This window comes from Solanum tuberosum, unplaced genomic scaffold (assembly GCF_000226075.1).
Source record: "Solanum tuberosum cultivar DM 1-3 516 R44 unplaced genomic scaffold, SolTub_3.0 scf00048, whole genome shotgun sequence".
NCBI lineage: Eukaryota > Viridiplantae > Streptophyta > Magnoliopsida > Solanales > Solanaceae > Solanum > Solanum tuberosum.
Window position 1 is genome coordinate 1,795,705 of NW_006238976.1, and position 16,377 is coordinate 1,812,081.

Sequence of the window (16,377 nt, forward strand, 5' to 3'; positions counted from 1 at the left end):
TAGAAATGGACGATCAGGGCTACAGAAGTAAGGTGAAGATGATTGTGTTAGAAGGTCGGGAGGTTATAATAATGAAATGTCATTTGTGCAAAGCTTTTTCATCCTCCTAATTTTCAAAAACTTATTTTTTCAGAAAATTTTTTTATTAAATTTTTTATAAAATTAAAATGGAAAATATTAGAGAGAAAATTACTCCAGTGAGTCATAAAAAGTTGTGAAAGTAAGGGAATTAATTTCTAACTGCTTATTAATTATTATATCATAAAAAAATAACTACTACATTATATTATATTAACTATAAGTTCCTAGGAATAATATTATTTAATTAAACACTGAAAATAACAAATATTTTTTTTTTTTACAAAGAAATGATGGTGAGACGAAAACTTTAATAGAAAGTGGTTCCTCCTATGTTTGTTTTTGGAAAAAGCCTAGGTAGTATAGTCCTACTCCTTTTATACACAAATTTTCTTAATATATGCTAATTAAAAAAATACACACTTTTTCCATCCAACAATTTTTACTATAGCTATAAGAAATTGGAAGTATTAATTTATTACACCAATCATGCAACCAAAAACAATTTCCTCCACCGGATACATGCCACTTCCCATCAACAACAGATATCTCTGCTGAGTTTTAAACTTGAAACCTCAGAATTCTTAATCACTTCATTGATTACTAGACCACATTCTTGAATATGAAACTATACATCAATTAATATGAATATTATGATAAAATACTGATATTAATCATTATTTCTTAAAATGCCTGTAAAATTCAAAGTGACAAAGTAAATAAGAAATATAAAATCTTAAACTTTTCTTGAGAAAGTGTTTGATTTGCATAAGCAAATTAAATGACAGAATCACATAAAGAGAATGGAAAGGGAGCAGAGTTGAGTGGAGGTGTTTTGGAGACTAGTGAAGAAAATATGTGTGAGAAATGGTGCTCCCTTCCAACTGGTTGGAGGTGGGGTGGGGGTTGGACATTTCTCTAGATTGGAAAAAAAAATAAAAAATAATAATACTATATATTATATGTATATTTCATAATAAGTATATACTCTTGTATAATACTTCCATTCTTTTGTAGGGCACCATGTCTTGGCCTTGTTAGACATGGTTTAAGGGTCAAGGTAATTTCCCTTTACTTTAATTTCTCTACTTTGTACTTCTTTTTTGGGGGTTGGGTGGTTAATTTGGGATAAAAAAAGTAAAGTTTGACTGATTCATCAAATTCACTATTACGGATTGTTCCTATATAAATTTCTGACTAATCGTAAGATAATAAAAGCATTTTCTTTATATTTCTAGAGTTTACTTATCTGATTAATTTGAATTTGTGTTAAACTGTTTTCAATAAAGGATAAATCACTTTCTATTGGAATGTTTTATTTCTAGGATTTGGAATTACCCGGTGTACATAGTATTTCACATTCATCAAGGGCCTGGATAGGACCACAACCCAAGAAGGTGTATTGTAGATAAGCAACTCTAATGCAAGCATTAACATTAGATTTTGCGGCTCAAACTCGTGACTTATGCATAATAGCAAAGCCAAAAATTCTACAAATGAAATTAAAAATATAAATAAGTAGGCACAGGAAGAAGCAAATAGAATTTAAAATCTGTTATATGTACATAAATAATATATTGATCATATACATATAGTGAAATTTTTCAACAATGAGATACGGATCATGAACCCCGATTGCACCTTCCTAACTTTGCGCCTACCTAATTACAATAAAAATAACTTTATCGTTGGTCCAAGGCTGTGCATCGAGTCTAGAGGAAGAGATAAGTGAGTGTTGGAATATTAGAGGTTAGTAGAAGATGTAAGAAACACAAGTACCCTACACACCCAACCTTGGCCAAAAACAAGCCACGCCTATGCACTTAATCCAAAACCCACCCATGCTCTTAAGCTCATCACTCACTACCCCTTGCCGACATTTGCACTTTTTTTTTTTTCTTTTGGCCATATGATCCCACAATAATATTTGCTTTCTTTTTCCTCTCTTTATATCTTAGGATTCAAAAACATATATTCATTTTTCATTATCTCAACATATTAAAAAAAATTATAAGGTAGATCTCACTACCCATAATTGTTGGAGTAAAAGTGATGGATCATGTTTCTTTATCCACCAACATCCATCCATTAATATTTGCACTATATTGATGTTATCTTTAATAATAATAATTTGTGAATAGCCCATGCTTATATAGTAGGTATCGCATTCTATATGCACATGTTTTGCCTTCCATTTCATTAATGGCAATTTAGGAACACGATTGTGACTTGACAACAATAGACTGATTTAAGATTTAAATTATATTTAGCATGATCAGTAACAAGATCAGAAGTAATTAACACAAAAAGAAATCAAGATAATTCAACATATACGTTGTATATATTTTTTTCTTAGTGAAAAGAGTTCAGATGAACCTCTTGCGTCCCTAGCTCGAACCTGATAGTGATTAATTAATTAAAGGGGAGGCAAATAAGAGAACATGGGAATAAGTTTGAAGATTTGTTTAACAAAGTGGACAAAATAATTGGGCAAAGTGGCACCCTAATGAAGATGCAACAATGACAACACAATGGGTATTTGCACCAAATAACACCCCACTAGCTAACTAAGGTGTGAGCCCCTTTCTAATTCTTGCTCCTTCTATTCCCCATTTACAATTTGTTCTTTCTTTATCATGTTTTGGCCTGTTTTGTTTTTGTGAGTTTTCAATAAGCTAAGAAGATGACTTATATATTGTTTTTTCTTCATGATGTTTTGGCCTTCTATTTTTTAAAAATTATTTTTGAGTTTTTAATAAGCTAAGATGATGTATGATTGTTTTTTTGTTCTAATTTTGTTTTTCTCCTTGTGCTTTTTGACAAGGATGATTAAATGCTAGAAACTATTAGTCCCCACTTCATGCCTTTGGATATTGCATAATTCCTTCATGACTTCTCCCTTTTGGTCCCATTGCTTTTTTATTATTACTAGAAGAAAAAACCTTTTTTCACATATTATTTCATTAGATTTTCTTGGTCCTTACCTTTTTTTACTTTGGAATAAGAAGCAAAATTATAAAAGCGGACCGAGTTTAGAATAACAAAAGTATATTTTTTGATGTTTTTTTCGAATTTATATTTAAATTAGGTAAAATTATCACATTAGATACCTAAACTAATAAGGAGTAACTAGAATATATTCACAAGGATTGTGGTCATTTTTCAATCATCATCTCATCTAGAGATTGCAAAAACTTGTACTCAAAATACGTTGAAAATAAAGAAGTCAAATTTCAATCAAAAGGTTGAAAAAAAAGAGCTAAGCCCACTTTTACTCCTAGATGAGTCATTTTCTATCTACTATTTTTATTGGTACATGTACATTACCTAATTTTTTCAAGTGAAAACTCACTTTTTTGGGGAGGACTATAATTGCATCTATCTATTTTTTACATGAACACACCATAATAATTGATTCTCAATTCAAACAAATTAGAATTAGTTATATAAATTTTCAGTAACAATATTTCTCCATTTAAGTTCAACTTATTATATCAAATAAAAATAAGAATAAATTAATAATAATAACAATAAATATTCCTATATTTTATAGGCATATAAATCAAAATACTCTTAAAAAATATTTAGGTTCAAAATCAACGTATTAGCAAGACAAAAAACTTATTCTAAACTAGTAGACGTGGTGGTCTATATGAATCTTTTTCTTTTATGTCTAATATTTAACTAGTCTTTCAACAACAACAAAATAATTAATGTAATTTTAAATTTACTTCATTCCCTTTTTAACACATTCATTCTATAAACCGGGTGCGTTTATAGATCAATGTATAACATAAATCGAAACATCTCAAATAATATTATCTCATTTACGTAAAGATGGTTAAAATTAAACGTATGCATGAACAATTATATCCATGGTTGTTTTTGTACAAATAAATGATGTATATATACACTTGATGATCATAATATAAATTTTATTTTTATTATATTAAAAATAGATATATACAAAGATTAGTTCCTCGAAACTTCATTACAAAACAATATAGTACTTCTTTTTCTTCTGCTTTGTGGGCTGTGACTCATCTCTTAAAATTGTCATAAAAAGAAATACTCAACTTGTTTAAGGCATAATTACTTTCTATTTAAACATATGTTGCCATAATTAATTAATTCTTGAAGATGAAGGTTATTTTACTAAAAATTGAAATATGATCTACGTATTAATTAAAGTGACAGTGTAGGTAAAAAAAAAAAAACTATGCTACGTAATTAACGTATATCCATACTATCTTTTAATATTCAACCAAATAATGTACTATACATTTAAAGGTTTATATGTTATCTACTGTTGTATAAATTGAATTGTTTTAAACTACGTACATATTCCATTTTCCCCTTGAATTTTATATATAGTTCATATATAATATATCATAATTGCCTTTTGGTCCACCAAATTTTTTTACGTCATCATTCTTATCATTAGATTTGTGAATACTTTTATTTATATTTAATTGAAAACTACAAAGATGATTTAAATTTGTCATAAAGTAACCTTCATCTCCTTTTTGAGTGACATGATCAATATATTTCTTATTCTTTTTATTTTTCATCCAGGGTCTAAATATGCCACGCTCCACCATTAACTTAAAGTGAAAATTCACATGAGATAGATATTCCAAAATGTTTAATTTTACAAATAAAAAAAAAAAAAAACTTTTCTCCAAATTACGTAATAGTAGTAAAACAATGAAATTGATGGGATAGAGCTAGAGTCCATCTAAAATTATCAGATATTTTCATCAAATCAATCGATAGATAATTACAAATAACTGAAGTTTAACTATTTGTATATGTATTTCAATCATATTTACCTTTCAATCGTGCATGACTTAAATTATTTTGAGATAAATAACATACAATAACTTTTTTAAAACACATAATACATAAACATGTCTCTTAACTTGGCTTGAACTGACATCTATATCCTCAAACTTCAGATGTATACAAATACAAGTAAACATTTAAACTATCATAAAGTTAAACTAGTAAATATATACATACAGCTGATACGTCCTACATGACAAATAGGGTGAGATGCATTAGTTAGTGAGATTTGTCATGTAAGACATGTATGCCTACTCGTTCATAATTTAGACGTCTACTTGTATACACTCAAAATTGACTAACATAAATATCATGTTTATGTATTACATAACGATGTCCAAATAAAACACCGTTAAATCTTTTAGGTAAAAAGAAAAAAGAAAAACACAACGTGTTCATCAGTGAGCGGCCCAAATTGTACGACAACTGCACCCCTACCCCTACAACTATAGAATGGGACATTAGCGTATAATACAAACACATCGTCACGTCCCTACGTACCCCCACCCCCCCGTCCACCCCCTACCCCTCAAATTCACACAGGTTCATCGTAATTTCCTCCAAAACACATACCCTTTTCCGTCATTTCACAACTCCCCCTCTCCCCCTATATAACCCACCTCCCCGTTTTCCGTTTTCTCTCCCTTTCTCAAATCTCATCTTCTTCGTCCCTAACTATCTATTATAACAACAATTATAATTTAGAGTTGTCTTTTTTTTGTTCTTACGAAGAGAAAAATTATGGGTTTTCCGGTGGGATATACGGATTTATTCCTACCCAAATTGTTAGTCCACTTACTAACCGTTCTCGGTTTCATTAGAAAGTTCATTTGCGCGATTTTCACTGTTTTTGGTTTAGGTGATTTCCTCGAACCTGAAATGTCGTTTCCGACCCGACCCGAATCTCACTCGGAGCTCCATTCAGTGTCGGCGGCGTTGATCCGGGAGTTACTTCCGGTGGTGAAGTTCTCTGAGCTGGTTGACCCGCCGGAGAGTTGCGCAGTTTGTTTGTACGAGTTTGACGGAGAAGATGAGATCCGACGGTTGACGAATTGCCGGCATATTTTTCACCGGAGTTGTTTGGACCGTTGGATGGATCATGATCAGAAAACTTGTCCACTTTGCCGGACGCCATTTATTCCGGACGATATGCAAGAGAGTTTTAATGAGAGATTATGGTTGGCTTCCGGCATTTCTGATTTTTACGGCGAGTATTCTCCGGTCGCCGCCGGTTTGTAGCACTTTTTTTTTTTTTTTTGGTGATTTGGATTTGATAGTTTTAAAATGTATATATACTACAAGATAAAAAAAAAAGAGGGGGAAAATGATTTTGGAGGAAAAAGTGAAAAAAGTTATTGTATAGTTTCTACAATTTTGAGAATATGGAATGAAGATAAATAGTTCTAATATTCAATTTTAGTATATTTTTGGATTTGACATATTGAGGTTTGATTAAATTCATATTTATAGTTCACTAACGCAACTTTAAAGTTATATTTCGAATGGTATCATTTCTAAAATTCAAAATTGAAACTTCTAATTTAGCTAAGCGAAGTAACTCACTTGTCATAATTGCAATTGGAACACTCCTCCAATTCTTCCAAATTGAGTCAATTTTGTCTACTATTATACTTTAGTGTTTCACAATTTGGTCAATAGTGTCAAATTTAAAATAAAAAAGACAAATCCATTCACAATTTCATATTATTTTACTAATTTTTGGATAAATACAATATAACATCACCAACTTTGATTTTAACTTGTTAGGAACTGAATTTATAATTATAAAAACTCATATAACAAGCGTATCTTAAATATTCCTTTATTTTTTTTCTAAGTTAGAGCTTATGATTAGAATGATGAAATTCGATCTCAGAATTTTTGTTACGATTTGTCTATGAAATTAAGACCAATGACTTTGTTCATATTACATATTACAATTTTATTTATTTTATTTTTTGAAGTTGAAGAATAATAAAGAGATAGTAAATACATAAGACATGATGGGCTTGTAGTGTGGAATACTGTTGGCTTATCAGTGTTTGTACCTTGCCGGTTAAACCGGATCTTGTCTTCCACTTCAATAGTGTACCATATGTTTTAAAAAAGTAAATTAATGATTAGTTATCTGAATTCTTGAATTTATTTTCGAGACGTTACCTCGAAATCTATAATCAAGAACGGAGAAACTTCATCTAGTATTTTATTTCCAAAGTAGGAGTAATCAATTTCGTTTATAAGAATATGTTAATTAAACCTCCCTATATATACGTTATTAATAGACAATCATCTTGCTGCTTGGTCTGAACGAAATAATTTCTAGTAAAACATATATTTATATATAAATATTAACAAAAATTGTAATGACCAATAAAAATGAACCCTTAACTTCTAAAGTAAATGAAGTACTACTCCATATAGTTAAAGGATGTTCATGTAAGTTAGAGCTATCAACTTCTTTTTAATTTGATGGAACTTTGGTTTGGTGTTTTGTGTCAGCATGGAAGAATAGAACCTAGGTCTTAGGTCTTGGAATATAATTAGGGTTTTCAGATGGAGTACCTAGATAATATAATTCATGGCCCCTACCAACACAAAAAAGACCTATCTATATATATATATATATATATATATATATATACTAGCTAAGTTATAGATTGAGGTAAACTAAAGTACTACCTAATGGTTAAGGTAGCCTTCAGGATACATGTTCGACATCATGTTGTTGTTTCGATTCAAATCATATATATCTATTGAGAAATTCATCAAACGTGTGCAAACATATTGAATCCATTGACTAGCAATAGGGGTATACATTACCGGGTTGGTTCGGATTTTTAAATATCAAATCAAATCATTTGTGTCGGATTTTTAAATCTATAAACCAAATCAAACCAATAAAACTCGGGTTTTTTGGACTTTCGGGTTTTTTCAGTAAAGTATTCATACAAACATATAATTTACTTGTACTTCAAATATTTCTTTAGTCCTACCAAAATACAACTATCTAAGGTGTTTCTTAAGAAAATAACACAAAATATGATATGAGTAATGACACTAAAATATCCAACAAAAAAAATAAATAATAATGAAATCGCGTAAAACAAATAATTACAAATTAACAAGTCATAATGAAAATGATCATAATTTAAAAGTACTAAATCATGCTAAAATAAGTTTAATAAGTATTAGTTACATGACTAAATATTAAAGGAAATTAAAATTAGACAATGTATTTGAATTGTCTAAACCAATGTAAAACCAAATAACAAATATTCAATATTATTGTCATTCTTAGTGTTGAATTGATTTTCTTTTTGCATTAGTATTAATTTGATTTTGATTTAAGCTTTATTATAAATATCAATATCTGTGGACAATAATCTTTATTGAACCATTCAGAATTCTATGATACAAACTTGAAATAATATATTAAAAGATAAAAACTATGAAAAAGTATAAGAAATATTTAAAAATTATATCAAAGTAAATATTTTTATGTACAAAATAAAAATTTTAAATTATATATATAATCTCGGGTTGGTTTTTTTTAGTAAAACCAAACCAACCCAATATAGTCAGGTTTTTTTTTCAATACCAAACCAAGTCAAACCAACCACTAGTCTGATTTTTTTCTTGATTTGCGATTTAGTTCGATTTTCGATTCGATTCGATTTTGTACACCCCTAACTAGCAATAAAGTTATCATCCTAGTATAATCATTCAGCCTAACGCCTTCCAATCAGGTTGTTCCAGTTTGATTTATAATTAGGTTGGACTGAGTCAGATATATGCTAATCTAACTCACTTGACATGTTTAGAATTCTATCTTTATTTTCTATTTGCAATCTCCGAACCAAATAATCTTTATCTTGGGCATTGATTAATACTCGAGAATTAGAAGTATTTCTTCGCTTAAATGCACATTCGTTTGATCTTAATTACTCATTGTTGATAAAAAAAAAAAAAACTATACTAGATTAAACATGCACGATTCTCCTAATAATATCTATAAATAATACGTTTTTCATAATAATCACAAACCTCCATTTAAGATGAAAGAATTCCAATCATTCTATTGTCGCAAACTCTTAGTGGTAGGCAACACTCATCTCAAACAATAGGAATGAGTCTTAATCTAAGGACACAACAACCAAAAAAACAAGTGTCAAATTAAAGTAGCACAATCAACCTGGCCTCTATAGGCTGGTCCTAAGCAAAACTTTGCCATTTGTAGTGTTGGCCATTAATCTTGATCTTTGTGCCCATTTCTTGTATGTTTGTTTGTTTGTTTGTTCCCTTCATATTCAATTAATAGACACCTTTGTTACTGTCTCTTTAATTATTGAGCTTTTTTATTATGTGTATGTATGGCTGTTTAATAATATTCCATTATCTTCCTTTGCTCAGATGTGTGAAAGCTGTCATGTACCAAAATTTCAAGAGAAAATGATCAAAATGGTCCTTGATGTATTGGGGTTGCTTTATTTTGGTCCTTAATATATTTTAGGTGATTGAAATAGTCCTTCATGTATGACAGAACGTGTTCAATTTAGTCTTTTACCCTAAAACTTAACAATTTACCCCCAAAAAACTGTAAAATATAACTGTGGGACCCACATAACTTACAAAATCCACCATTTTTACCATCTTTATTAGCTCAAATTCTTGACGATCCATTTCATTCAACCTTTTTATAATAATTATTTTGTAATTGTGTGGTTAGATGTTAAAGAAAATGGTGTTTTAGAATTCATGAAACTCTTTCTTTGAGCTAATAAAGATGACAAAAATGGTGGAATTTGTAAGTTATGTGGGCCCCACAGTTATATTTAACAGTTTTTGGGGATAAATTGTTAAGTTTAGGGTAAAAGACTAAATTGAACACATTTTATCATACATTAAGGACTATTTCAATCACTTAAAATATATTAAGGATCAAAATAAAGCAACCCCAATACATCAAGGACCATTTTGATCATTTTCTCAAAATTTCCTTGTCCAAAATTAAGAAAATTATTTTTTTCTTAAAAATAAAACCAATTTACATAGTTCTCATACTTGGGTGATTAATTTGAACTAGTCCAATAAATGAAATAAGTTGATGAAAAGTGGTGGATCATAGTGTCATAGTGGTAATAGTTCTAGATCTTAGCTTAATAATGTAGTGTCATATATAAGTAATACTCCCTCTGTCCCTAATTACTTGTCCACTTTTCCTTTTATAGTTGTCCCTAATTACTTGTCCATTTTGACAAATCAAGAAAGAACAATTTTTTTACATATTATACTCTCAATTAATTACTTTGAAAAAGTTGAACTTTTTGAAAATCTTAAGTTTTTAATTCATCCAATTCATAATTAATAGGGGTAAAATGGTGAAGTCACTATGTCAATCATTATTTTCTTAATAGGTGTGTCATTTAAAAAATGGACAAGTAATTAGGGACAGAGAGAGTATAATATATACTTATACGAAAATTAAGAGGGGATAAATTTTAACAAACGAAATTAAAAGGGCTTCATGTCCCTAAAAACACATACCAAAACAAGTTGATTGGACGAACTGTGACTTCTCTTGACTCCTTATATGAAGAATCAAATAAAGATTAACATTTTGTATTTATTCCTAACCAAACGTTTGAGTTCGATTTCAAAATATAAAATAATCTTTAATAAGAAGTATTCTACTTTAAAAGTGAAACTATGATCAATGTAAACTACTGTTCATTATCCTTGAGCTATCTAGTTTATAAAATATATATACAGTTATATATGTAGTGTATATATTTTATATTAAATATACATATATTATACATATAATATACATCTCTATATACATCAAAGTATATAAATAGTATATACTTTTGATCATATATTAGTCAGGTCTCAAAGTTAATACCGAATGTGGAAACACAAAAAAAAAACTATATTATACTCCGTACGTTTTATGTATTAGAGACGTGCCCAACGCGTAATGAAACTTTCCTGGTTAATCCAACGTGTAATACTTATATATTTTATTTTCATTCTCTTTACTTAATTACTTACTATAATTTATAAAATATATTTTTTGTTCATTCATTATTCAATTTGTCGTTTCATAATTAAATCAATTTTTTTTTAATTTTTCACTCGATGTCCTATATCTGCATTGAAGTTTCAATAAAATTTGATTCACGCACTATAGAGCTTAATTAGTTTAAAAGGCTACACTTTCAATTAAATTTTCTTCATATCTCGAACTTGAATTCAAAACTTTTCAACAAGCAGTCCCATCACTACAACAACGATTCAAGTTGGCAACAAAAGCCACCAAAATAAAGAGCCGCCCATGCTTTATTTTAGGTTGTTTTTAGGAAATATTATCCAAAAATGGAAACTATTTACAACTAACAGAATGTTGCTAAATTAATTTATATTGAGAGAGGTCATTTCTTCGTTGCTTCACGCAGCTAAATTAATTTAAATTATATTTCTCTTATTTTGTCTTTTATCATTATTTATTATTATAAATAAATCTTATTTGTTTATATTACTTATGGTTATGGTTATGAAATCCTAATTAGTCAAACATGGAAAGTCACAGGAAGCCGTCTAATTTTATATATAGCCGTCTTTTATTTCCATTAGATAAGTAATAAATATATATAATTAAATTCGATAATGTTTTGGTTGTACTTTTTTTTAACGAAGTATATAAAAGATTGATTATATTAATATTTGTTGGAGTAATTGATTTGGAGTAAGAGCTACAAAAATAGAGTTTATAAAAAATGACTTTCGTTTATAATTGAAGATATCATTTTGATCTACTTTTTACAAAACAATATTTATTTTAGAATATTTTTTTAGTTGTACCGTGTACGTAATAAATATCAGAAAATGACTTTATAATAGATAATTTTCATCTTTCATCTTAGTATGAACGAGCAAAATGAAGGTTATTGTATTAATAATAAAGATTTTTTTTTGGAAAAATCGCTAAAAAATTGAACATATATAGTAGGATTTGAACGAATTTTACTTTCATTTTTTTTTTCTATTATAATTTTCAACAAACAAACTCTAAATCTCTATATCTTTTAAGGCTTGAAGAAATTCTCTTGCTTTAGCATATATATAATGGTACGACAAATTAAATTTAATATCGAAACACCAAATGAAGAAAATATATGCAACAAATTAAAATGATTTTTGTTTTTTCCTTGAAAAAGTAGATAAAAAGATGAAGAAAAAAGGAAATAAAGAAAATAGCCGCCCACGCTTCACTTTAGACAATAGTATACCTTTTTAAAAAATATAATCCAAAAGAGAAAAATTATTACAACTAACACACAATGATTCATGTTGCTAAAGTACTATATCCACAATTAGACGTAACTTCTTAATAGCTTTATATGGTTACTTTATCGATTTACGAACCATCAAAAGTTAATTCTACGCTAGATAGTTATCGAAAGTTACTTCATTTCTTAATTCGTTTTAAGTCAAGTGATCATATCATGAGTCATTCTCTTATTTACTAAACTGAACTATAAAAATAACATTGATTTTTCAGATGATCACTCGATCAATAGTTATTATGTAGTCTCGATTCAATAGCATTGGATATTTATTTCTTTCTTCATTGGTTTATATATAAGGTTTATATATAGATGCAAAGTCAAAGATATATAGTCATAGGTCAACAGTCTAGTACTATAATATTGTAGTATTATTTTGTCTTTTACTCTTTTTTCTTTTTAAATTTCAGGTGAGTGGAATTTACTTTTTTTTAATCCTCACCAATTTTGTTTATTGTTCAAATGTATAATGATCAATCATTAGTGAATTATTGAATAATAAACAAAGGTACTATGCCCATTATCTATTTCTGATTAACATGTGAATTTAATGTAAAGAAGTGATAAAAGAAGTAACCTTCTTTTTTTAAAAATGTTTTATTATAGTATATAGTTTCGAATTGAAAGTATTGATATATAGGTCTTACTCTAATTAACTTTATATGGTAACGGTTCCTTGTTGATTAAATGGAAAAAGTTTAAAAATACTCTAGAACTATTGAAAATAACTTGCATTTATCCTTCATTTGTTTTGAGTGTCAAAAATACCTTTTCGGTGTATTTTCTAAACCACAAATGCCATTAAATTCTTGGATGTCTATGAGTCATTTAGATTGTTGACATGACAATCCAACATGGAAATAAAGGATCAAAAATTGCCTAAGCTTGTGAAAAACACCATGCCTAAGCTTCATGATATTATGATTATGGAAATTTGAAAATTGTAAAGAAAAAGGGGGAACTCGGTGCATGTAGTAACCCAGAGGAAGGGTCATAGACCGCCAAGGAATGTAATCTAGACAACTTACCTTCGAATCTGTGACCTATAGGTCACAGAAAGAAAGAACATTGTATACTCATACTATCACATCGTCAAGGACTCTCCAGCTTTCCGTGGCTTCACATAAAATTTTATCATTGCGCTAAGACTCTCTTCATACTAAATAAAGCATACAAACAAACAAAAAACATACATTTATGAATCCATGAACTAGGTTTATCTAGTAAACAACAATCAAAAAATGAAAATTTTCCATTTCAATTAGCACATCACATGTCACAAATTCAAACACCAAAAAATAACTCAGCTCTACAATGCATAAATATGTCCTGTTAATAATCACAAAAAGGCTACTATATATTTTCATGAGACAAAGAAATCTACATAGATCTCAGGACAAGCAAAAAAATATGGTTGCTATTCAATTTGTGGTCATAGAAACAACTCATTTCGCGCTTCATTAATGTGAAACGACATAAATAAATCTTCAAAATCATCACCTCCAGTAACCAGGTTGTTGTTGTGGTGGATAAGGTCCGGGAGGAGGATAAGCTGAGGCTGAGGGCGGTGGGAAGCCAGGAGCTTGAGCTGGTGCTAGTGGTGGTGCTGATGCTGGATAACCTTGATGAGGAGGTTGTGGTTGACCGTAAGGTGTCCCATAGGCCGGAGGATATCCAACTGTTGGCCCATAAGGCTGATCAATCCGCGACATCTGCTGAACGGGTGGTATTGACATTGGTGAAGGATCACCAAACTTGCCATCTCTTTTGTCCAATTCAACTTTGTGTTGTGTCTGCAATCTCAACAACAGTAATATCAAAACGATAAACGAGCAAATCAGGATTAGCTATATGAGTCCTCGTTGACCATGTAGCAACTTAAATAATCAAACTATAACTAGAAAGAAAAAAATTGGGACACAATCAACCATTTCCTGCTTACCTGCATACAGGCACAGACCCTGCAATCAAATATGCAGCAAATTTAGTACAGCAACATTGAATTGTTTTGTCGGAATAATAAATAATGCTAACGAAGAATGTATATATAGAAGCTTACGAATAGTAGACCATATCAGAGAGACATGTCAAAATATGAGCAGCATCCTCAAGTCCTTCATCTCCAGTAAGACAAGCCGCTATTCTACATAGGCAAGCAAGTTGTCCGAGTACTATCATGAAACCCTAGTAGGAAGGAAAGAAAACATGTTTGATGATCAAATTGCATATACATGAACTACGCGAGCTAACAAATGAGGAAGACTTGCAGAGAGAGAGAGAGCTTACGATAATGCAATTATCACATTTTGTTGTTCTTATGTTGAATTCATCTTGCAACAAGAAGCGAGTTGAGCTCACTGAATTTCCAAAGCAACAACAAACCTAGTCGCAAAAGTCAATAGATCAGAATTACAGCAGAATATTGTTATACAAAAATGCAACATCTTATTCCCGATTTAACTATTTGCTGACCTCAGTTACAAGGCAAAATTCAGGGCAACGACTTTCTCCACATTTACCACTGCAAGGCATATAACCAGCGCAGCACTTATACCTGTCACGAACAGACGTTTGTTCATAAGAAAGGCAGTAACTAACGCGTTAGTGAAGACAAATGAAAGCATCTTACCTTGTCATATCGCCATATAAAGCTCGTTTCCTTAGCACATACGATGAACATGGTCCACTGCAGTCGATGAGATCAGAAAAGACATTATATAAGTACTAGATCAGTAGAATAGAAAGGGCAACACTACAAGGGAAATTCTTTAGATTTGATCACAAATCCTCTTGAATCGACGTTTCTGTCAATTCTCTTCTCTTGTTGAAAAATGCTACATCATTTTAGTTATCAGCTAATCATGTCGCGTCCTATTAGTTCACTAGTGATATCTATTAGAGGACAAATATGAGTAAAAGCGTAATCAAGATGCAGGACACAATAAGCAGTGAAAGAGTAATAGTTCTTCAATATCTACTACAATACTAAGTTTCAGCAGAGGATTCTGTTCTCCAATATTTGCTGTGATACGAACAACAACAACAACGTATCCAGTGAAATCCCACGAGTGGGGTCTAGGAGGATAGAATCTACGCAAGTCATACCACAAACATATACACATTTATGTATCAATTGAGTTATGAAATCTTTCAGCAAGACGATGAACGCCTTTAACACAAACATATAGTAATCAAACTCATGAAACAAACACAAATAAAGAGCAAATCAACAGCATTGTAGAAAAATAAACAAAACGTAAAATACAACTCACCACCACAGCGCAAAACACCAAACTGCAAAACCAAAACATGAAAAACAATTAGAAAGACAAACACATCACACCTTACATTCTTATTTCAAAAAGAATCACGAGTTGCTCAGACTCTTCAAAAATATCAATCAATCGAGCAGTGGTGTAGCTACATTGACCCAAGGATTGTCACTCAAACACCCTTCATCGAAAAATTATATTATCCATACAGAAAATAACACGTGTATACAAATCAAAAACAACTTTTTACAGATACATATACTAAAGTACTGAACATCCTCATCAAAATTCCTAGTTTCACCACTGCAGTGAGACAGGTGCAACAATATTTTTGAAGAGTCTGAGCAACATTCAGTATTAGGACCAAATTTTTCCAATACAAACATATTTTCTTCTTTGAGATTGAGAAATTGTACATGGTGGATCGGCTTTAAGGGTGCCCATGAGATCTGTGCGCCATAGATTTTGAAAAAATTTACGATTTTCCGCCTTATCAAGGTGTGCTTGTGCTGATGCCATTTTTTCATCAATAAAATCTTAGATACAATGAATATGAAATCCTCTTAAGATTTCGATCTTCGTCGTCCACAAAGACGAAGACGAAACGTTTAGTGCCAGAGCCAAAAAATCAATTCAATTATCGAATTTGGTGTTTTATATACCATGAAAGAGGAGTAGAAAATTCACAAACCAATAGAATTTGAAAGACTCATTTCCTCATTCACTTGTATGTTTTCTCCTCCATTTTTTCCGGTGAGAAATTGAATGTTGTACGCAAAAAAAATTCAATGGACTGAAATTTGTTTGGTTAAACAGAAATTCAACCCATAGTCAGA

At 30.1% G+C, this 16,377-nt stretch overlaps 2 protein-coding genes across 2 annotated transcripts; one reads left to right on the plus strand and one right to left on the minus strand.

Annotated features, from left to right (window-relative positions):
- The first annotated feature begins 5,553 nt into the window (after positions 1-5,553).
- On the plus strand, positions 5,554-6,345 carry LOC102588863 (E3 ubiquitin-protein ligase RHA1B-like). The gene has a single exon (XM_006343886.2). It carries the CDS (start codon positions 5,665-5,667, stop codon positions 6,160-6,162), a length of 498 nt encoding a protein of 165 aa, XP_006343948.1. The 5' UTR covers positions 5,554-5,664; the 3' UTR covers positions 6,163-6,345.
- A 7,180-nt stretch (positions 6,346-13,525) lies between these two features.
- On the minus strand, positions 13,526-16,377 carry LOC102589187 (uncharacterized). The gene is made up of 8 exons (XM_006343887.2): positions 15,958-16,377; positions 15,542-15,563; positions 14,899-14,955; positions 14,742-14,823; positions 14,556-14,651; positions 14,329-14,453; positions 14,212-14,230; positions 13,526-14,062 (listed from the first exon to the last, which is right to left on the minus strand). Exons 1-8 carry the CDS (start codon positions 16,058-16,060, stop codon positions 13,766-13,768), a joined length of 801 nt encoding a protein of 266 aa, XP_006343949.1. The 5' UTR covers positions 16,061-16,377; the 3' UTR covers positions 13,526-13,765.